This window comes from Neophocaena asiaeorientalis, unplaced genomic scaffold (assembly GCF_003031525.2).
Source record: "Neophocaena asiaeorientalis asiaeorientalis breed wild unplaced genomic scaffold, Neophocaena_asiaeorientalis_V1.1 scaffold118, whole genome shotgun sequence".
Taxonomy (NCBI): domain Eukaryota; kingdom Metazoa; phylum Chordata; class Mammalia; order Artiodactyla; family Phocoenidae; genus Neophocaena; species Neophocaena asiaeorientalis.
In genome coordinates this window covers 11,193,456-11,217,291 of record NW_020175528.1, presented here as the reverse complement: position 1 = coordinate 11,217,291, position 23,836 = coordinate 11,193,456, and the positions used below count along the sequence as shown (strand labels likewise).

The window sequence follows — 23,836 nt, the reverse complement described above, 5'->3', positions numbered from 1 at the left end:
GAAAGAGGAGGCTGGGGTAAGAGTGACAGAGCTGGTAGAGCAGTGAAAGAAAGAGAGCAGGAAAAAGTATGTCAAATTAATAATTTAACTGTTTAGTAAATTTTATTTTCTGTCTTTGTTTAAGCCTCCCTAAAATAACCCTTTTAGGGAAAGTCCTAGTTGGAGAACTCTTGAATGGTTCCATGTACACTGCATTGCAAGCTGAACAGCTTTGCATACATGTATGGTTTCTCTACTTCCAGAAAGACACTACTGACCGTCTCATCTAAAAATGCACACTTAGACAAGAATTGATCCCTCATGGGGTTTGCCTGCAAATGTCTACCTTCCAGGCATATGCCTTTATGCCTCACCCCTTCTGTTGCCCTCCCCACACCCACCCCCCTCCACATGGCAGCCCTCAGCAGAATTGGTGTCACCTCCAAATCATTCCCCAACCTACTGTGACAGAATGATTCCATGCACTTTTAGCACTTTGGGCACATCTCTATTTTTGCCCTGTACTTACTCCTGTTTGTTTATGTGTCTGTTTTCCTTATAAGACCAGGACCTAACTGAAGGCAAGAAATAATTGTTATTCATAGCTTAACCAACGACAAAATTTCTGGCAAACACTGGAAATATTTGTTGAATAAGTATTTTTTTATACAAGTGGCAAGCTGCCACATGATTCTACCTGTTTACATAATACATAATATGATTTTTATTTTTATTTTAAATGTGTTTAGCATCCAAGGCACATTTCAGTTTAAGTCTCATCAGTCTCCTGGTATAGACAAAGTTTAATGAGAAAATGTCTCATAGGAACTAAGTGATTGCATGATTGATGTCATGAGTTTACTTTCCTGTTACATGTATTAAATATGTATATATTTACCTCTCTATATAGAAAACTTGTATATGTATGCCAAGACTTTCTCCAGGTCCACCAATTTGGGAGTGCAAATAGAATCATAAAATAATAATGCTTTTTCTTGATTGTACTCTACCTACTCAGTATGTCTAAAATCCTGCCCAGGTATGTATTTTTGTAAGGTCCCTGGAATATGTCTCATTTATACTCATAAATATGCTCATGTTTCCTTCTCCTCTTCTGTTGCAGATCCTTTTTCATGGCATCCTGCTTGGATTGCTGAACCCAAGAGATCTGACTAACCACTGAGCTCTTGATGAGTACTTCCACTTAGATCTGGCATCAGGGAACAACCACTGTCACCAATGGATATTATATCACTCAAGTTTCAAAATAGCATGATATTCCAAGGTTAAGTGTGTGAAGATCTTTCTTTTTAAACAGCTTGTGGCGTGGGTGCAGGTCCTTGTCAGGCAACGCAGGGTTGTTAAAATCCAGAAAGAAACCTGTTGTGTCTATCTGGCATGAGAAAGCAAAGGACAAGTTCAGGATGAACTCAGCATCTGGAAAGTAAGTGGGGGAAGATCCTACAGGCGAGTTTATATACATCTTGTGTATAAACTCTGCTCAAGTCTCTAGCTGACCTCTGAATTATGGATGTGCTGGGTAGATTCTAAACAGCTTAGTTTCTAAGCTGGCTAAAGTAACTGAGATTGCAGAGTTTGGCGTTTGAGTTCAGCCATGAAACAAAATCTCAGTACTTTTCAGTGAAACATAACAGAATCCAGAGTCTCCACAAGGTGTTATTCATAGTGCTCAGAGTATAGTTAAATTTATTAGATGGGAAGAAACAGGAAATTGTCACCCATACTTAAAGAACTTAAAGAGAAAAAGCAATCAATGGAGACCAACTTCAGCATGACCCAGATTTGGAACTAGCAGGCACAGATCTTAAGCATTCATTAAAACTATGCTAAAAACTATAGAGGAAAATATAAGGGACAGGGCAATGGTGGCTGGCACATGTATTTGTGTATAGACACTCTATCCTTCATATGAAATAGCATTCATTATAAAAGTAGTGATGACAGAAAATAGCTTGATATGCACCCTCAAAAGGAGCATTGAATTCAAACTTGTTCTATAAGATATTCATTCATAATGAAGAATCATTTAAAATGTACCTTGTTGGGTGCTATGAAGACAACAAAAATTAAATTAAAAAGTTACATATGGTTTTTCCATTAGCAGACCTAAGAGTTGACTTGAATCTGAACAACTATAATATAAGGCCCAAAATAATGTGTTTTATAAAAACAGTACTCGAAAGTGGTCTGAAGCCCTAGAGGTAGGCAGATTTATTTCCAGATTTTGGGAGGAGAAGATCTAAAAGTAAGGCTTTAAGATGACGTGACAGATAAGATGGATCTTAATAAAGGCTTAGATTTTTTTTTATATGTGGGCATGAAAAAACAAGGGTGAGCATCCAGGTGTACCCAGTAAAGAAAGTTCTAAATATAATGAAATGAAGTAGCTATCTTTGGCTGGAGGGTATAATTTGTGACAAAAGCAACGAGAGAGAATGTGCAAAGAATAGGTGGGTCCAGACTGAAAAATGCCGGACCAAGTAGTTTAGACATGATTCCGAAGATACTAGGGAGCCAATAAAAGACAAGATACAAAAATCCAACATTATTTCCTTTGAAAACCACAACTGCAAAAGGATTTCCATTATTTATTGTTTGTGATTGTAATCACCTAGTACAAAAGGCAAACGGAGTGGCTCTTATAATTTCAGTGCAGGTCTCTTTAGTCTGTTAAGGATTAAGTTACCACATGACAGATTTGAGCAAAAAAAGGAAAAGATAAATGTGCTATAAAATTACTTAACATTTTGGTTAAAAGATATATGTAAGAGCTTATAGTTTCACAAACTATTTCACTGTACTATTGAAAAGAGTCTACCCCTGCCACTTCTTGGCATAGGTGTGAGGCAAATTGAATTTCATCTTTACAAATGAAAACCAATGCATAAAATACAAATTGCAATTAAATTATATGTTGCTAAGCTTATCTGCTAATATTTTCAGGTAAGCAAATATTTCTTTCCTAAGACCCTTTCTGCAGCCTTTTCTGATGAAAAAATTCAGAAGATTAACTATCAGGCAGTTATAAAATTACATTGACATTTTAAAAATATTGATAATAAAGACAAAGCATGAAAAAATATTTTAAAGCCTAATGTTAGGTAGGAAAACAAATCCTTTGTAGGTAATGTGTTTTTACAGTATTTCAATGGGAATATTTTGGGTTTTTGGAATGTCAGAATATAATATTACCAGAGTATCTCAAAACAGGAAGGACAATGGAATTTTATGTCTTTGCTCTCATAATGCTTATTTTATCCTTCACATTACAGCTAATGGCCTCAAGGAAAAGAGCATACACATGTAGCCATGCACACATTTTATTACATGCAATAAGTGAGTTATTATGTGACACTTTTTGACTTCAGATAGCTAAGGCAGCACTCATTTTTTTCCCCTAAATTTGTTTTGTGGCATGGAATGGTGTCTAAGTAGCCCTCCTGAGATAATCTATATTGATATATACATAAATGTTCCATATATTCTGCAAGTTCATATACTGCATTTTGTTTAGAACATTCCCTCCAATGGTCTTAGGTAATGTTCTATGAAAATGTCTCATTGAAGATGTGAGTCACTTTCTCAAGATAAAGTTGTCCTTGTAAATGATCCCATTGCTTACCAAAAAATTAAAAAAAAAAAAAAAAAAAAAAAATGTGTGTGGGGAGGTGGAAAAACCGTGATTTTTTTTTCCTCCTGAAAGGGAAAATAACCCAACAAATTTTGGTCTTACCATTTCATTTCCTCTTACTTGCTGGTTTTATGTTATTAATATATTTTGAAGTTTACTACTTAATCAAGATCAGGAAGGCTAATGAACTTAATATATTTCCATGCACTGACAATCAAATTGTGATCATAAAATGCCAGATGGCACACTCATTATAAAAACAGTGCACTCACTTTTGTTTTGTTTTGTTTTGTCTTGGTTTGGGTTTCCTGGTAGGTGCTTTGTTCTATGACTTTGAAATTTTTGCAGTTATCCTTGGTATCTCTCTCTAGCATTCGCATAAAATCATTTATACCCAAGTCTCCTGAGATCCAAGCTCAAATATGTCTCTCTCTTTATTAAACCATCTCATATTGCTCTCTTTATTAAACCATCTCTTTCTATTTTATAGGATTCTTTTCACTAAAAAAACCATACAATAAAAAAGGGCTTAAAATTACAACTTGACCCCAATTCATGATCAATATAAAGAAATATAGGCATCCTTGAACTCGTTATATTGCTTTCTGCTCATGTTGTTACTGTTTACTCTAAATATGCTCACGAGCACTTCTAGCAACAATATTTAATAGCATATGACCAATCTTCTATTATTTGGTTCTCACACAAAGTTATAGGATTGTATGAATAACATACAGAATGGTGCCAACAAAATTGTTCTTTTTACAATCTGACCAGTGATTAAACACAGACAACTTGCTGCTTCATCCATCTTCTGTTCCTTGTACACTGATTGAGAAGGTCTTATAACACCTAGAATTTTGGACTTACGTGCTCAAACATTAGACGGTGCTAGTCCGACTCCTTTCAGTGCTTAGGTCAAGAAACCAATAAATACTTCCCATTTTCTCCTTTTCACACACCCTGGGTCCAACATGCCTTTAAAACAGGGTCAAATCTGTGACCCTCTCTGATTTACGTCTGTGAGTTAAATCAAACACTAACTGGCCTACATCTGCTTGTGTAAAACAGTCTGTTACACAAACACCTCAATTTTCCCTGAATGAAAATGTTAGTCCGTGAGCTCATCTTCTGAAGGATGTAAGGAACTTGAAGAGGTATCTCAGTTTATTCATCAGCATCTCCCTGAAATGATCTCCCATAAAGAAATAGAAGACGGGGTTGATGACACTGTTCAGAAAGGCCAACGGCCGAGTCACAATGTACAAGGAGTTGATGGTGGCCTTAGTGCATGGGGTCTGCTTCCAGATCCCCCAGCGTGAAGCAATCCTCACATTTCGCATGATGTGATAGGGAGTAAAAAGCACGGAGAAGATCACAACTGCCATGATGACTAAGGTGAGAGGCTTCTCAAGGGGCAAAGCAGTAGAGAGCTGCTGGCTCCTGTGCTTCAGGAAGACACCAATCTTGAAATAAAAGAAGCACATCACAAAAAGAGGAATGAGGAACCCCAAGAAGGTTAGACACATGCTGTAAATGAGGACATTACGGGGGTCTCCAGAACTTGCATAATCAGTACAGTTGGTGCTTTTGGAAGCTGTAACAGGATTTATAAGAGGAAGTATGGGCAGGAGCTCTAAGGTTACTAAACCCCAAATGGCCGAAGAGATTAAAACAGCAAACTTTTTCTTTTGTAGGAAGTGTTCCCGGAACGGATACTTCATGAGCATGTATCGATCGATGCTGATAAAAGTGAGGAAAAGAATGCTGGTGTAGAGGTTAGCATGAAGTACATATCGGTTGCTTATGCAGAGCACAACCCCATATGTCCATTTTCCCTGGGCATAATGTCTCATCAGCATGGGGAGGGTACACAAAAAAGCCAAGTCACAGATAGAGAGATTAAAGAGATAGATGTTACTGCTGTTCCAGTTCTTCAGGCAGATGAGGTAGCCGAAAACAACAGCAGTATTCCCAAGGATTCCCACAATAAACTCAAACCCGTAAAAAATGGAAAGGTAGTACTTTTCCAGAGCAGCCTCCACTGCCTGCCAGTTTTCACAAGTTGCATTCCATGCCTAAAGAAGAGAGAGAGAAAATATAAGGATGAATCACTAGACTACGACTGAAGATAAAACTGCAGAACCTCAGCAGCATCAACATCATAACACTTAAAAGTTGAACTGCAGAGAGTTGGTTACGTTAGTAAGGAGTGCATATGTATACAAACATAATCATGTACATATATATCACTAATATATTATTTCCACAAATATTTATTGAGTTCCTTTGAACTGTGTGCTAGACACGGGATGACAGCCATGAGTAAAACAAAGCTCCTCATCTCAAATAATTTATACTCTCGGGAAAAATCAGGAACTAATCAAATAAGTGCATATTAGGTAATGATAAAGAGTATCAAACATAAAGAAAAGCACATGCAAAGGCCCAGACCTGGAAACATGCATAGAGGACTTGACAAACACAAGGAGGCCAAGAGAAAGTGCAGTGAAGTAAGTGAAGAGTCGAATTCAATGTGTGTCTTCAGGATTGACTGTGGTCCCTAGCATATCACAGTTGTTCAACAAATCATCTGAGTTAAATTTAATTGAACCATAACCTAGAAGAGGAAACAGGGATTCTTATAACTCTAGTCTTGCAATATTAATAGCTTTATGTTTTCATATTGACAAAGGATTATGCTTGTTGTTTTAAGTTTATAAAACACAACGCCAGTTTTAAAAAATTTTTTGCAACAAGACAACATATTTATTGACATGTTATATGCCCAGCACATCACAAATATTATCTCTAATTTTCAGAAGAATCCATTTAACTCAATCCCACTTCCATCCTACTAGACATGAGAACAACCTGGGTTGAAGAATTAAATTACTAATCACAGGTCACCAAATGCCAGAGCCAGAATTTGACCTTCAGCCTATTGCACCACACGCAGTGATCTTTCACTACATACTTCAGCATGCTTGTTGTGGGATGGATTGTGTTCCCCACAAATTCCTATGGTGAGGCCCCAAAGCCCAGTACCTCAGAATTTAACCATATTTGGAGCTAGACCTTAAAAGAAGTAATTAAGGTTACATGAGATCATAGATATTTGTGTCCATATATGATGAGAAAGAGACGGCAGGGATGCATGCACATAGAGGAAAGGCCATGTGAGGACATAGTCAGAAGACAGCCGTCTGCAAGCCAAAGAAAGAGGCCTCAAGAGAAACCGAACCTGCCGACACCTTGATCTCGGATTTCTAGCCTCTAGAACTGTGAGAAAATAAGTTTCTGTTGTTTAAGCCACCCAGTCCAAAACATTTTGTTATGGCAGACCTAGCAACAAATATAGTGCTCAAAATAGTATTCTTAACATTTAATAGAATCTGTACAACTCCAGTGTTAAAACATGATTTTAAAAATTTAAAATATGAAGCTGAAAATATTAGTAATAATAATACCAGTGGCCACTATTTACTGAAAGCTTATAGTGTACTAGGCACTGTGCTCACCACTTTCCGAGGATTATCTCATTTAATACAGTGACATAAGGGACTGGGGATTGTTATTACTTTCACTTTATACACAAAGTCACTGAGTCTTGAAAGGTCATACATTTAGTAATAGACCACAATCATAGCCCCTTCTGAATAGGGGCCATGAAAATAAGCAATCTGATTCATTCAAACTTCAAAAGTCTTGCTCACCTGCCACTTTCTCTCTTTAAAGAGGCAAGATTATTTGTGGTCGGATAGACTATTTAAAGAATTGGATTTCTTAAAAATGTACTGGATTGCCATTTTGAAATATTAAATCCTACTTATTTCTAGTAAGAAAAAAGCAAGGTTGAAAATAAAATTTTCTAAAAATTTCCTATCAAATAGGCCTTGGAGTGTTAGTTGCAATCAAATGATTCTCTTAGTAAAGTATTTTGGTAAATAGAGCAAAATAAGAACAAATGCATCAGAACTGCCTCTTCTGGGAAGCATGCAAACATTGAGCAGAATTTTCTGTAATGAAGGCATCTGGAGAACTTTTATTGATTTTTGTCAAATTCAAATGTTTTATTTCAGTTGAAGATCACTGCTACTTTTTTTTTTTTTGGCTGTGCCATGAGGCTTCCGGAATCTTAGTTCCTCAACCAGGGATTGATCCGAGCTCCCCTGAGGTGAAAGCACTGAGTCCTAGAGTCCTAACCACTGGACTGCTAGGGAGTTCCCAAGATCGCTGCTACTTTGAGAGTGTTTTATTTACAAAAATAATTCATGGAATTGTAGATATGATAAATGCAATATTTTGATACATTATTTTTAATCACTTACTTTAAAACATCCTAAATTCCTCTGAGATTCCTCTAAATTCCTCTCCTCAAGGCTTTCCATGGCAACCTGCCACAAAGTCCAACACTAGAAGAAGCTAGATTGGAACTTCCTCAGGCAGCAGACACATTGAACGATGCTGAAGAACCATGCAAATTGGTTTCACTCTGTGTTTGAGGTTATGTGATTCTACTGTTCTCTCACATTGCCCACGACTTATTACATTTTTCGTTGTCATACCTTTCCAATTTTTTTAAACCTCTGTCCTACTCATCATGGATGAGTTTTGCCTACAAAACCCTGAGACAGAGCCCGTCTACTGGGTGTCCACTCTCTGGTTCCTTCCTCTGTTACTGTCCTCTCCTCCTTCCTTCCTGTGACAGCAGAGAATATCTATTCCTCTGGACTTACTCCAGATCCAACTCATTCCCAAATTCTCAAGATTCCTACACGTTAACCATCTTGTCTCTTTACTGTCTCTTTAGCTTCTCCGCCTCAACTGCATCCTTTTGATCAGCATTTAGACACTTTCATCTTGTCAGTCTTAAAAACAAGACATAGGAGACCTTCAAGATGGTGGAAGAGTAAGACGTAGTGATCACCTTCCTCCCCATAAATACATCAGAAATACATCTACACGTGGAACACCTCCTACAGAACACCTACTGAACGCTGGCAGAAGACTTCAGACCTCCCAAAAGGCAAGAAATTCCCCACGTACCTGGGTAGGGAAAAAGAAAAAAGAAAAAACAGAGACAAAAGAATAAGGATGGGACCTGCACCAGTGGGAGGGAGCTGTGAAGGAGGAAAGGTTTCCACACACTAGAAAGCCCCTTCATGGGCGGAGACTGCGGGTGATGGAGGCGGGAAGCTTTGGAGCCGTGGGGGAGATCACAGCAACAGTGGTGCAGAGGGCAAAGCGGAGAGATTCCCACACAGAGGATCGGTGCCAACCAGCACTCACCAGCCGGAGAGCCTTGTCTGCTCACCTGCCAGGGTGGGCGGGGCCTGGGAGCTGAGGCTCGGGCTTCGGAGGTCAGATCCCAGGGATAGGACTGGGGTTGGCTGTGTGAACACAGCCTGAAGGGGGCCAGTGCACCACGGCTAGCTGGGAGGGAGTCCGGGAAAAGGTCTGGAGCTGCTGAAGAGGCAAGAGACCATTGTTTTGGGGTGCGCGCGGAGAGGGGATTCAGAGCACCGCCTAAACAAGTTCCAAAGAAAGGTGCGAGCGGCGGCTATCAGCGCAGACCCCAGAGACGGGCATGAGATGCTAAGGCTGCTGCTGCCGCCACCAAAAAGCCTGTGCGGAGCACAGGCCACTATCCACACCTCCCCTCCGGGGAGCCTGTGCAGCCCGCCACTGCCAGGGTCCCAGGATCCAGGGACAATTTCCGCAGGAGAATGCAAGGTGAGCCTCAGGCTGCTGCAACGTCACGTCGGCCTCTGCTGCCACAGGCCCGCCCCGCACTCCGTACCCCTCCCTCCCTACGGCCTGAGTGGGCCAGAGCCCCCGAATCAGCTGCTCCTTTAACCCTGTGAGTGAAGAACAGATGCCCTCAGGCGACCTACACGTAGAGGCGGGGCCAAATCCAAAGCTGAACCCTGAGAGCTGTGAGAACAAAGGAGAGAAAGGGAAATCTCTCCCAACAGCTTCAGGAGCAGCGGATTAAATCTCCACAATCAACTTGATGTACCTGCATCTGTGGAATGCCTGAATAGACAACGAATCATCCCAAATTGAGGTGGTGGAATTTGGGAGCAAAGATATATATATATTTTTCCTTTTTCTCTTTTTGTGAGTGTGTATTTTATGGTTCTTTGTGTGATTTTGTCTGTATAGCTTTGCTTTTACCATTTGTCCCAGGGTTCTCTCTGTCTGTTTTTGTTTTTTTAGTATAGTTTTTAGCACCTGTTATCATTGCTGGATTTGTTTTTTGCTTTGGTGCTCTTTTATATCTGTCTTTCTTTTTTTTCTTTTTAATTTTTAATAATTATTTTTTATTTTATTCTTTCTTTCTTTCTTTTGTTCTCCCTTTACTTCTGAGCCATGTGGCTGATAGGGTCTGGGTGCTCCAGCCAGTTGTGATGAATGTGCCTCTGAGGTGGGAGAGCTGAGACATTGGTCCACCAGACACCTCCTGGCTCCACATAATATCAAACGGCGAAAGGTCTCCCAGAGATCTCCATCTCAATGCTGAGACCCAGCTCAACTCAACAACCAGCAAGCTACAGGGCTGGACACCCTATGCCAAACAATTAGCAAGACAGGAACACAACACCACCCAGTAGCAGAGAGGCTACCTAAAATCATAATAAGGTCACAGACACCCCAAAACACACCACTGGATGTGGTCCTGCCCACCAGAAAGCAAAGGTCCAGACCCACCTACAAAAACACAGGCACCAGTCCCCTCCACCAGGAAGCCTACACAACCCACTGAACCAACCTTAGCCACTGGGGGCAGACACCAAAAACAATGGGAACTACGAACTTGCACACTGCAAAAAGGAGACCCCAAATGCAGTAAATTAAGCAAAATGAGAAGACAGAGAAACACACAGCAGATGAATGAGCAAGGTAAAAACTGACCAGACCAAACAAAGGAAGACGAAATAGGCAGTCTACATGAAACAGCATTCAGAGTAATGATAGAAAAGATTATCTAAAATCTTGGAAATAGAATGGAGAAAATACAAGAAACATTTAACAAGGACTTAGAAGAACTAAAGAGCAAACAAACAACAATGGACAACACAACAAATGAAATTAAAAATTCTCTAGAAGGAACCAACAGCAGAAAAACTGAGGCAGAAGAATGGATAAGTGACCTGGAAGATAAAATAGTGGGAATAACTACCACAGAGCAGAATAAAGAAAAAAGAATGACAAGAATTGAGGACACTCTCAGAGACCTCTGGGACAACATTAAATGCACCAACATTCAAATTATAGGGGTTCCAGAAGAAGAGGAGAAAAAGAAAGGGACTGAGAAAATATTTGAAGAGATTGTAGTTGAAAACTTCCCTAGTATGGGAAAGGAAATAAGTCCAGGAAGCACAGAGAGTCTCATACAGGATAAATCCAAGGAGAAATACGCCAAGACACATATTAATCAAACTGTCAAAAATTAAATACAAAGAAAACATATTAAAAGCAGCAAGGGAAAAACAACAAATAACACATAAGGGAATCCCCATAAGGTTAACAGCTGATCTTTCAGCAGAAACTCTGCAAGCCAGAAGGGAGTGGCAGGACATATTTAAAGTGATGAGAGGGAAAAACATACAACCAAAATTACTCTAACTAGCAAGGATCTCATTCAGATTTGATGGAGAAATTAAAACCTTTACAGACAAACAAAAGCTAAGAGAATTCAGCACCACCAAACCAGCTTCACAACAAATGCTAAAGGAACACAAGAGAAGGAAAAGACCTACAATAACCAACCCAAAACAATTAAGAAAATGGTAATTGGAACATGCATACTGATAATTACCTAAATGTAAATGGATGAAGCTCTACAACCTAAAGACATAGACTGGCCGAATGGATACAAAACCTAGACCCATATATATGCTGTCTACAAGAGACCCACTTCAGACCTAGGGACACATACAGACTGAAAGTGAAGGGCTTTTAAAAGATATTCCATGCAAATGGACATCAAAAGAAAGCTGGAGTAGCAATTCTCATATCAGGCTAAATAGACTTTAAAATAAAGACTATTACAAGAGACAGAGAAGGACACTACATAATGATCAAGGGATCAATCCAAGAAGAAGATATAACAATTGTAAATATTTAGGCACTCAATAGGAGCACCTCAATACATAAGGCAAATGCTAACAGCCATAAAAGGGGAAATCAACAGTAACACAATCATAGTAGGTGACTTTAACACCCCACATTCACCAATGGACAGATCATCCAAAGTGAAAATAAATATGGAAACACAAGCTTTAAATGATACATTAAACAAGGTGGATTTAATTGATATTTATAGGACATTCCATCCAAAACAACAGAATACACTTTCTTCTCAAGTGTTCATGGACCATTTTCCAGGATAGATCATATCTTGGGTCACAAATCAAGCCTTGGTAAATTTAATAAAATTGAAATCATATCAAGTATCTTTTCCGACCACAACACTATGAGACTAGATTTCAATTACAGGGGAAAATCTGTAAAACATACAAACACATGGAGGCTAAACAATACACTACTTAATAACCAAGAGATCACTGGAGAAATCAAAAAATACCTAGAAACAAATGACAGTGAAAACAGGACAACCTAAAACCTATGGGATGCAGCAAAAGAAGTTCTAAGAGGGAAGTTTATAGCAGTACAATCCCACCTCAAGAAACAAGAAACATCTCAAATAAACAACCTAACTTACACCTAAAGCAATTAGAGAAAGAAGAACAAAAAACCCCAAAGTTAGCAGAAGGAAAGAAATCATAAAGATCACATCAGAAATAAATGAAAAAGAAATGAAGGAAAAAATAGCAATGATTTTATGGGGATATATGTATATGTATAGCTGATTCTCGTTGTTATATAGCAGAAACTAACACACCATTGTAAAGCAATTATACTCCAATAAAGATGTTAATAAATAAATAAATATATAAATAAATAAGAAGACCATAAAAAGTGAAGCCAATTGTTTTGACTTGCTGAGACAGGCAACAGGGAACCACTAGGTGGTGATGAAATCGGTACTTTAAGATTAGTCTGATAGCAGAATGGATTAGTGGGGAGAGACCTCAGTCAGAGGCCATGTGGTGGCCACAAGGACTTTCTAGAAATGAGCTAGCAAGCCATGAAAAGATGTGGAGGACCCTTAAATGCATATTACCAAGCGAAAGAAGCCAATCTGAAAAGGCTACATTCTGTGATTCCAACTCTATGACATTCTGGAAAACGCAAAACTATAAGGATAATAAAAAGATCAGGGGTTACCAGGGGTTTAGGGGGAGGGAGGGAAGGATGATTAGGTGGAGCACAAAGGATTTTTAGGGCAGTGAAGCTATTTTGTATGATGCTGGAATGGTGGATACTTGTCATTATGCATCATCCAAACCCAGAGAATGTACAACACAAAAAGTGATCTCTAATGTATATCTCTAATGGATCAGTATTGAACTCCTTCTTTATCTAGGCTCTGCCCGGATGATCTCATCCACTTTCTATCTTTAATGACCATCCACATATCAACCTCTCAATGTTTATCCCAGCACAGACCTGTCTTATAAGCTCTACTGGTTTATACTTATTACCACGGATTGATCTCTCAGAGGTACCTCTACCTCCAGAAATCCTATACAAGCTCTCCAACTTCCTTCTCAGTCTTGCTGTACCTCCACCTAACTCAGTGAATGGCCACACCATTTACCCAGGTGGTCACCTCAGACATCCAAGCAACATCCTTGAAGTCATCTGTTGCTCACCTCCAATAACAACTAAACTATCCATGTCTCGTTGACTATACTGTCTGGATATTTCTCCAGTTCACCACTATTGCTCCATCTCCTTCATCACCATTCTAATCCAGGCTACTATCATCTTGGACTATACCATATCCTTCCATGGTCTCCTCACATCTTCTCTGGCCCCCTTTTAATCTACCTTCAACATGATAGCTAAACAATCTTAAAAAAAAAACTACAATCAAAATTCCAATCATATTACTCTACTCAACCAAAACGTTTCAATAATTTTTTACTGTCTAAGGAATAAAGTCCAAAATTTTTAATGAGACTTCAAGGCCTGCATGGTCTGGCTCCTGGACTCCACTTCAGCCTCACCTGGTATTATTCTCCTCCTTTCTCATCTTTCTTCCTGCTCTTTGAATGCACAGACAACTTTCCTAATGTTCAGTTCATTGACATTTTCTCTGACATTTTCCCCCTATGATCCTTGCTCCATCACATACTCTGTCTTACATCTACAATTCTTTCAGACCTCAGTGTAAGTGTGGGTTTCCCAAGATAGGATCTCTGACTCCCTAGTCTAATTAGCAGCCCCTCACGACCACACTGTATACTTATCTTGCTCTTAGCGTTTCTCACAACTTTATCTTACTCACAGTTTACATTTTACACCTGGTACAGTGACTACCAGGTAAGTAGATGGTCTGTAAATGCTTGCTCAGTGGAAAGAGGAATATAAACACTTGACTGTTTACAAAACATCTTTATAAATATTTCCTCCAAGGTCAGATAAGTAGTAAATCCACCAAATTAAGCTCCTTGCTCTATTTCCCTATAAAAGATGATGCTGCATATAGTATGACAAATATTCAAAACTGGCAACTGGAGTAGTGATAGCTGTGATTTAGACATATTGTTGTAGAAGGTAAAATTTGATATATATATCTTCTAAGATCAATTTTTTAATTAAAATTAACAAAAAAATTAGAAATTTACATCTGAAATTAATAAACCTTAGAAAGCTTAGGACATGTACCAAAGTATTAATACTTTTATCCCTAGTGATGAGATTCCAGATAATTTTTATTGTGTCCTTTCTCCTTTTGGTTTATCTGGACTTCCTATTTTTTTCTGCAGATAAGCATGTATAATATTAAAATTCTTAGGAATACAGCTGAAGGTCAATGGTCTTTTAAAAAATAATAATAGGCTTTAGTTTCTAGCTCACTGGTAATTTTTCAATATTATTTTTTACTCTATTCCCAGCAACTTCCCATTCCACAATTTCTGGAAGTTCTCCCTTCCTTGCCTTCTATGACATGGCAATCTCCTTGTCCTCCTTCCTCTCTCTGTAGACTCTTTTATGGTTTAATCCTTCTTTGCCCAAGTTGTAAATATTGGAGTTTCTCAAGGTTCAGCTCTAGGCAACTCTATTTTGGGAATACTCAAAACTCTGATGCACACACTCAAATGAATATTAAGACAATAGGAAGTCTCATTATGACAAGAAACTTACTTGTTTTATTTTCGTATTTCCTCCTTTTCTAGTCATAATTCTTATCTTTCTGCCTAGTCAGTTCTTAAATGTACTGACTTACGTCAGTAACTTATGTGTAGCCTAAAGCTTTGCCTGCCATAGAAGAAAAATACATCCATGAAGACTTGTATAACTAGAAGCCAGATTACCAATAGCTACCACTCGGGCAGGTAGGGGCCATGTTGATGCCACAGAGAATTCTTCTGCTTTTGAGCCATCCACTGAGATTGAGAGATTAAGGGAGGTAGCAGGGATAAAGAACACCACAACTAGAATAAGGGAAGTGAATGACTAACCATTGTCCTGCTTAGAGTGGTTGCTTCATTCATTTTTTTAAAGAATAACTTTTAAAAACACCTGTTATTATGTAACACTCACTCAGAAAAGGCAGATAGGCAAAAAAAAAAAATCAAAAATTTCTATAACCAACCATTCTTAATATTTGGATACCCTCCTACACTTTGATATATACTTGAATTTATCTTTACAAAAATGATATTATACTCTTTATGATGTTTTATAATCTGCTTTTTTGATACATTTATTTTATTCTTAAAATAATTTTTCTAAGTCCAATATTAGTAATTTGTGGTTTTATAAAGGTAAGGTTGTCTAATATTTGCAAACCAATTTAACCTCACCAGGACCCACAGTTTTTAGATTTCAAATTGGATGATATTTGTAGCTGCATGTGTTTTTAGTGTGGCCATCACAATTCTACAAATTGATGAAGTAAGCTAGTCCTTTAAACAAAATTCCTGTTGAAGAGGAACTTCTCTCATGAAAAATTAATATTTCTCTCCTGCTTTGTAGTGGTTATATTTTTAATTTTTAGGAAATAGACATCATAATAAATAGGTTATAGCTGATTTGGATTAATTATTTTTAACAGTTTTTTTTCCTTTAGATATTGGCAATTAAAGTGAATTCTTTAATTATATTTATAAAAATATATCCAAACCTGTTAGAGGTATTAAACTATAAATAATATTCAACTTACTTACATAAGCAGATCAGTAGTTCTCATTTTTAATTTGGGAATAATGTTTCTTTCACTTTAATTGTATTCAGCCTTTTAAAAATGAACATTTTTAAAACTTAAATTTAAAAATATGTTTGATAGTCTGTTAGCTTTTAAACTGCTTTTTCTTATAATCATCACAATTAAACAAAGAACATTTATAAAATTTTAATTCTTAACTACAAGTTTATATAGCAATGAGTAATTTATAAACAAATTAATTTTTCATTGATAAACGGAATGAAAATATTTCCACTAAAAATATACAATCATTTAATATTGATGACTTCATTTTTAATATATTTTTATATATTCCAAAAATTACACCAGAAATCAAGATATTAAAAAGTGATAGTATGGTATCAACTTGTGTGTTAATGAAGTTCTTTAAAAGTACTTCACCAATTATTAAAAGTTCTGAAAGGTGTAATAGCAATAGTTTCTGCAATTTTCTTTTTTTCCTTGGTGAACTATATATATTCTTGAATAATGTAATTTTTACAAACATAAATGCTAAATTTCATTTCTGGAATGCCTTAAAATTTCCTCTAACACATTATTTTCTGAACATGCAAATATTATAGACTAGATTCTTTCATCTGATTTAGAAACTTTAAATTACATTCTATAAGTAGTTATATGTATTTAAGTAAATCCAATTACTCTTTTTGTTGAAATATCAGTTACCAAGACATTAGTAAATAAAATAAATTTAATAAAATTTATTAAATAAATTATAAAATAAATTAAGTACTTAATAAAATAAATTTTAGTAATAAATTTAGTATTAAATTTAATATAATAAATTTAATATTTATTAATAAAATAAAATTAATAAAATAAATTATTTTATTAAAATAAATTTAGTATTTGGCAGTTAAAACAAGACAAAATTTGGTAAAAAATAAATGAGGAAACAACTATGACTTCCTTTCTTTTGCTGTTCTACATGTACTTACAAATGACAGTTCAGACAGTTCATTTAAACATTACTTAAAACCTTAATTGTTCACAGGCCACTTTTAAAAGAAACCCTTAACTATTGGGAGGTCTAGCATTACTTTATATACCTGACAACATAAGTTGCATTAGAGCTTACCATTGTGTCAGAAGGCCCTGATCCCTTGACAGAAATTCTGTACCAGCCACTTGACACAGCTTCTGACACAGTGCTGTGCTGCTGGCCGTAGTTAGTGCAGACTGATTTGCATATCATGCAGGCAAGATTAATAATTCAAAAGTCCAGGAGAAATTTCTTCAGTCAAGCCTCCAAGTCAGATGTTCATGTAAGCAAACTTCCTAAGAAGTTCAGACACAAAACAAATGACTCATTTCATGGGAAACACATTTCACATATAGGTTTTAAAACGACTGCTGTTGAAATTATTCCATTCACTAGCAAAACAACAGAGAAGCACTCATTATTTCCATGTTCATTTGCATATTTAAATAATAAGAAAAGGTAAAGCACTGTTTGTGTTGGGTTTACAATTGCTTCTGTTTTTTCTTCATTTTTCAAATTCGCAAATTTTGGCAAATTCTGTATTGGGCATGTAATAACTAAACAGCTGTTTTCAACAAATTTGAGGGAACTATAAAACTGAAATTTTGGAGGCAAAGCTGGATATATGCTGTCAGTGTACTATCAAAAGGGATACTAGAGCTTCAGGTATTTCCCATTTTATTTTCAGTGATTAAAAACAAGAGACATATAAAAAATACATCAGGTAGCCAGGGATTAGGGAGAGAGGTGGCAGTTAAGTAAGATATCCTCAATAGAAGGCAATTTATGCATCCCAATCAATGCTCTGCATAACACCTGGAAACACATAACCACCATTTCAAACAGGAAACACACCTGGCTTTTTCTGAGGATTATATTAGATTTATACTCAAGTAAACACTCAGTCTGCTTGATTTGAAGCATAGGGATGATGCTGAAAAAGTTCCTAATTGTGCAGGCAGTAGTAATTTAATATGAATGCCATAAAAGTTGAATGTTCAATTGGCAGTGACAGACAGAAGCCCCAAAAGAAATTATTGCAGCCAGTCCTCCTAGCCAAGTATTTCCCTTTCTCTGATATACAAGAACTCAAAACTCAGAAACCTAAAAAATATATTTTATAAGTATACACACATATGTATTTATTTACCTATATTATATACTTAAAAGTATATATATACATGAAATACAAGTGTACTCATATATGCATATTTATATGAAATAATGTCTCTATAATTTGTTGAATTCTTGTGATGTGCCAGGTATTGCACTAAGCACTTTTATGTATTGAATACTTATAAAGATCCTCTGAGGTTGTTTATTATTTCTAAAATTTTCTCACTTTACAGATTAAAGTGAGAAAATTTTTTTACAGATTAAAAAATTTTCTCACTTTACAGATTAAAAAACACTGAGGCTCAGAGAGGTTAATTAACTTTCTCAAGATCACAGAATCAGTAAGGAGAGGTATTTTGATTCAAACCTGCTCTAATTCTTGATTGCCTCCAATACAGAATGACAATACTTTTGATGTACACCACAGATTGAATCAAAGATCAAAAATTAATGACAACTGGGACTTCCCTGGTGGCACAGTGGTTCAGAATCCACCTGCCAATGCAGGGGACACAGGTTCAGGCCCTGGTCCTGGAAGATCCCACGTGCCCGTGGAGCAATTAAGCCCGTGCGCCACAACTACTGAGCCTGAGCTCTAGAGCCCTTGAGCCACAACTACTGAGCCCGCGTGCCACAACTACTGAAGCCTGCACACCTAGAACCCATGCTCTGCAACAAGAGAAGCCACCACAATGAGAAGCTTGCGCACCACAACAAAGGGTAGCCCCTGCTCGCCACAACTAGAAAAAGCCCGCACACAGAAACGACGTCCCAATGCAGCCAAAAATAAATAAATAAATTTATTTTTAAAAAAATTAATGACAACTATTTTTCAGAAATACAACTCTTTTCTACCTTTAGAAGGAAGACTAAAATCTATTCTTTGTCTACAATTTTAAAAGTGCAAAAAGCAAAGCATTTGAATGACCAGTGCCAGCCTTACCAATTTTAAACAAATTAACATGGACCCCCATCCAAATGACCAAAATAAATGGATATAGTTTACAGGTTTCTGCCACCATTCTGATGGGAGGCAAGGGTGATTCCCTCTTTGTGGGATAGTGGGAGTTCCCCAGAACTTCCTCTTTCTTCTCCCCACATCCGGACCATTATCTCAGTCTGGACTGCTAAGATGAAATCTGGTCTCTGCTTCTCCTTTCTCACAGCAGATCTGGTAGCCTTGCTTCCCTCCCAAGTCTTACTTCACCAATGGTCCCATTGCTTCAGAGGGCTGTCACTGGAAAAACTAGAGTAATTCTGAGACAGACTCAATAAGAGGTCTCCAGTGCTTCTGTTCCATTACGAGGCCTTATTGGAGCCTACAATAGGATAGATGTGCTGGGCCAAGGCCAGGTACAGGGTTATGGGCCCTGCTTGGGCCCATATCATGGATGTACTACCTTTTAGTCATACAGGGTCTCATGCTCCACAGGACAACATACTTGATTTAATGCTCTACCGTCACATTCTAATTGGAATTCTTAATAACTTTTTAAAATAGGGTCCTCTAATTTTATTTTGCACTGGACTCTGCAAATTATGTAGCAGTCTTGCCTGTGAGAGTACAAATCTCCTAGGAAATATTTCTATTCAGCACTCAAAATTTCAATGGGGACAGTGTTTGGGGATTTCCTTTTTTTTTTGGTTTTGGTCTTATTTTGTTTTGTTTTAGAAACAATGTGACATGTTGAAATTTACTGGTTGAGGAGAAATGAAACTTTGAAAGCAGTAAGTTTGCAGTATAAATTTACTAAGAGGTAATACAGTGTACTGGTTAAGAGCACCAGCTCTGGAGACAAACTTTTTCCTTTCAGACCTTGGCTTTACCACTTACTAGCTCTCAGTTTTCTTATCTGTAAATCAGGGACTATAAGAGTGTCAGTCTCATGGAGTTATTATGTAGATAGTAGAAGCACATAGTTTATACATATGTAGTATGGGGTATATACTAAGTGCTAAATAAATTCTGGCTATTACAGATGTTTGTAATAAATGAGAAGACTTCCTCAGAATGATCATGTCAATCCAATGCCATCAATGTTAGAATATTTGCTGCCCAGGAATATCCATTCCAAATGACCTTATAAAAGGAAGCTTGGTGAAAAAAGGTTAGTGAATTCTCACGTGGTTTTGCCTTTTACTCACTGTGCGCTCTGTGAAAAGATAACAAAACTTGATTTCCTTGTTTCGAAAAGGGGGATAATAATTCCTACCCCATAAAACTCATAATGTCCATAATATCAAATGAGATAATATATGAAAATGCAATGAGCTATGAATGCAAGAGCATATAAATATAATATAAACCAGGAGCACCAATCAGGAAATTCAATAAGAAAAAGAAAACCGTGGGAAAGACAATCAAAATATTAATTAAATCCAATGTTAATAACTTTCACTAACGTTTTTTGAGCACTCACTCTGTAACAACACTGTACTTATTAATTCCTTTAATATACAAAAGAATTTAATGCAGGGGGGATTGGATCAAGATGGCAGAGTAGAAGGACGTGTGCTCACTCCCTCTTGAGAGAGCACCAGAATCACAACTAACTGATGAACAATCATCAACAGGAAGACACTGGAACTCACCAAAAAAGATACCCCATAACCAAAGACAAAGGAGAAGCCCAATGAGACAGTAGGAGGGGTGCAATCACAATAATATCAAATCCCATAACGGCTGGGTGGGTGACTCACAAACTGGAGAACAATTAAACCACAGAAGTCCACCCACTGCAGTGAAGGTTCTGAGCCCCACGTCAGGCTTCCCAAGCTGGGGGTCCAGCAATGGGAGGAGGAATTCCTAGAGAATAGGATTTTGAAGTCTAGCAGGATTAGATTGCAGGACTTCGACAGGGCTGGGGGAAACAGAGACTCCACTCTTGGAGGGCACACACAAAGTAGTGTCCGCCTCAGGACCCAGGGGAAGGAGCAGTAACCCCATAGGAGACTGAACCAGACCTACCTGCTAGTGTTGGAGGGTCTCCTGCAGAGGCAGGGGTGGCTGTGGCTCACCATGAGGACAAGGACACTGGTAGCAGAAGTTCCGGGAAGTACTCCTTGGTGTGAGCCCTCCCAGAGTGTGTCATTAGCCCCACCAAAGAGCCAGGTAGGCTCCAGTGCTGGGTTGTCTCAGGCCAAACAACCAACAGGGAGGGAACCCAGCCCCACGCAGCAGCAGACAAGCAGATTAGACTTTTACTGATCTCTGCCCACCAGAGCAAAACTCAGTTCTACCCACCTGCAGTCCCTCCCTTCAGGAAGCTTGCACAAACCTCTTAGATAGACTCATCCCCCAGAGGGCAGAGAATAGAAGCAAAAAGAACTACAGTCCTGCAGCCTGTGGAAGGAAAACCACATTCACAGAAAGATAGACAAAATGAAAAGGCAGAAGACTTTGTACCAGATGAAGGAACAAGATAAAACCCCAGAAAAACAACAAAATGAAGTGGAGATAGGCAACCTTCCAGAAAAAGAATTCAGAATAATGATACTGAAGATAATCCAGGACCTCGGAAAAAGAATGGAGGCAAAGATCCAGAAGATGCAAGAAACGTTTAACAAAGACCTAGAAGAATTAAAGAAAAAACACCTAGAAGATTTAAACAACAAACAAACAGATGAACAATACAATAACTGAAATGAAAAATACACTAGAAGGAATCAGTAGCAGAATAACTGAGTCAGAAGAATGGATAAGAGACCTGGAAGACAGAATGGTGGAATTCAATGCCATGGAACAGAATAAAGAAAAAGAATGAAAAGAAATGAAGATAGCTTAAGAGACCTCTGGGACAACATTAAATGCAAGAAAATTCTCATTATAGGGGTTCCAGAAGGAAAAGAGAGAGAAAAAGGACCCGAGAAAATATTTGAAGAGATTATAGTCGAAAACTTCCCTAACATGGGAAAGGAAATAGCCACCCAAGTCCAGGAAGAGCAGAGAGCCCTAGGCAGGATAAACCCAAGGAGAAACATGCCAAGACACACAGTAATCAAACTGACAAAAAAAGACAAAGAAAAATTATTGAAAGCAACAAGGGAAAAATGACAAATAACATACAAGGGAATTCCCATAAAGTTAACAGCTGATTTCTCAGAAGAAACTCTACAAGCCAGAAGGGAGTGGCACAATATATTTAGAGTGATGAAAGGGAAGAACCTACAACCAAGATTACACTACTCTGCAAGGATCTCATTCAGATTCAATGGAGAAATCAAAAACTTTACAGAGAAGCAAAAGCTAAGAGAATTCAGCATCACCAAACCAGCTCTACAACAAATGCTAAAGGAACTTCTCTAAGTGGGAAACACAAGAGAAGAAAAGGACCTAGAAAAACAAACCCATAACAATTAAGAAAATGGTAATAGAAACATACATATCAATAATGACCTTCTAGGGATCAATCCTAGAAGAAGATATAACAATTATAAATATACATGCACCCAACATAGGAGCACCTCAATACATAAGGCAAATGCTCACAGCTATAAAAGAGGAAATCAACAATAACACAATAATAGTTGGGGACTTTAACATCTCACTTAAAACCAATGGACAGATCATCCAGACAGAGAATTAATAAGGAAACACAAGCTTTAAATGACACAATAGATCAGATACATTTAATTGGTATTTATAGGACATTCCATCCTAAAACAGCAGATTAAACTTTCTTCTCAAGTGTGCATGGAACATTCTCCAGGATAGATTATATCTTGGGTCACAAATCAATACAACAAAAGATCAGAAAGAGAATTTAAGGAAACAATCCCATGCACCATTGCAACCAAAAGAATAAAATACCTAGGGATAAACCTACTTAAGGAGGTAAAAGACCTTTATGCACAAAACTATAAGACACTGATGAAAAAAATCAGAGGTGACACAAACAGATGGAGAGATATACAATGTTCTTGGATTGGAAGAATCAATATTATGAAAATGACTATACTACCCAAAGCAATCTACAGATTCTTTTTTTAATTACAGGGAAAACAATGTAAAAAACACAAACACATGGAGTCTAAACAATACGTTACTAAATAACCAAGAGATAACTGAAGAAATCAAAGGGGAAATAAAAAAATACCTAGAGACATACGGCAATGAAAACAAAACAACCCAAAACCTATGCGATGCAGGAAAAGCAGTTCTAAGAGGGAAGTTTATAGCAATACAATCCTACCTCAAGAAACAAGAAACATAAAACTATAAGACACTGATGAAAAAAATCAGAGGTGACACAAACAGATGGAGAGATATACAATGTTCTTGGATTGGAAGAATCAATATTATGAAAATGACTATACTACCCAAAGCAATCTACAGATTCAGTGCAATCCCTATCAAATCACCAGTGGCATTTTTTAGAGAACTAGACCAAAAATCTTAAAATTTGTATGGAGACAAAAAAGACCCCAAATAGCAAAAGCAGTCTTGAGGGAAAAAAATGGAGTTGGAGGAATCAGACTCCTTGACTTCATACTATACTACAAAGCTACAGTAATCAAGACAATATGGTACTGGCACAAAAACAAATATAGAACGATGGAACAGTATAGAAAGCCCAGAGATAAACCCATGCACATATGGTCACCTTATTTTTGATAAAGGAGGCAGGAATGTACAGTGGAGAAAGGACAGCCTCTTCAATAAGTGGTGCTGGGAAAACTGGACAGCTACATGTAAAAGAATGAAATTAGAACACTCCCTAACACCATACACAAAAATAAACTCAAAATGGATTAGAGCCCT

At 37.5% G+C, this 23,836-nt stretch overlaps 1 protein-coding gene across 1 annotated transcript; it reads right to left on the bottom strand.

Moving 5' to 3' along the window:
• Positions 1–3,656: 3,656 nt before the first annotated feature.
• On the bottom strand, positions 3,657–21,095 carry SUCNR1 (succinate receptor 1). The gene is made up of 3 exons (XM_024769135.1): positions 21,044–21,095; positions 17,056–17,255; positions 3,657–5,709 (listed from the first exon to the last, which is right to left on the bottom strand). The coding sequence occupies exons 2-3, from the start codon at positions 17,170–17,172 to the stop codon at positions 4,756–4,758; spliced, it is 1,071 nt and encodes a 356-aa protein (XP_024624903.1). The 5' UTR covers positions 17,173–17,255; positions 21,044–21,095; the 3' UTR covers positions 3,657–4,755.
• Between the last annotated feature and the right edge of the window lie 2,741 nt (positions 21,096–23,836).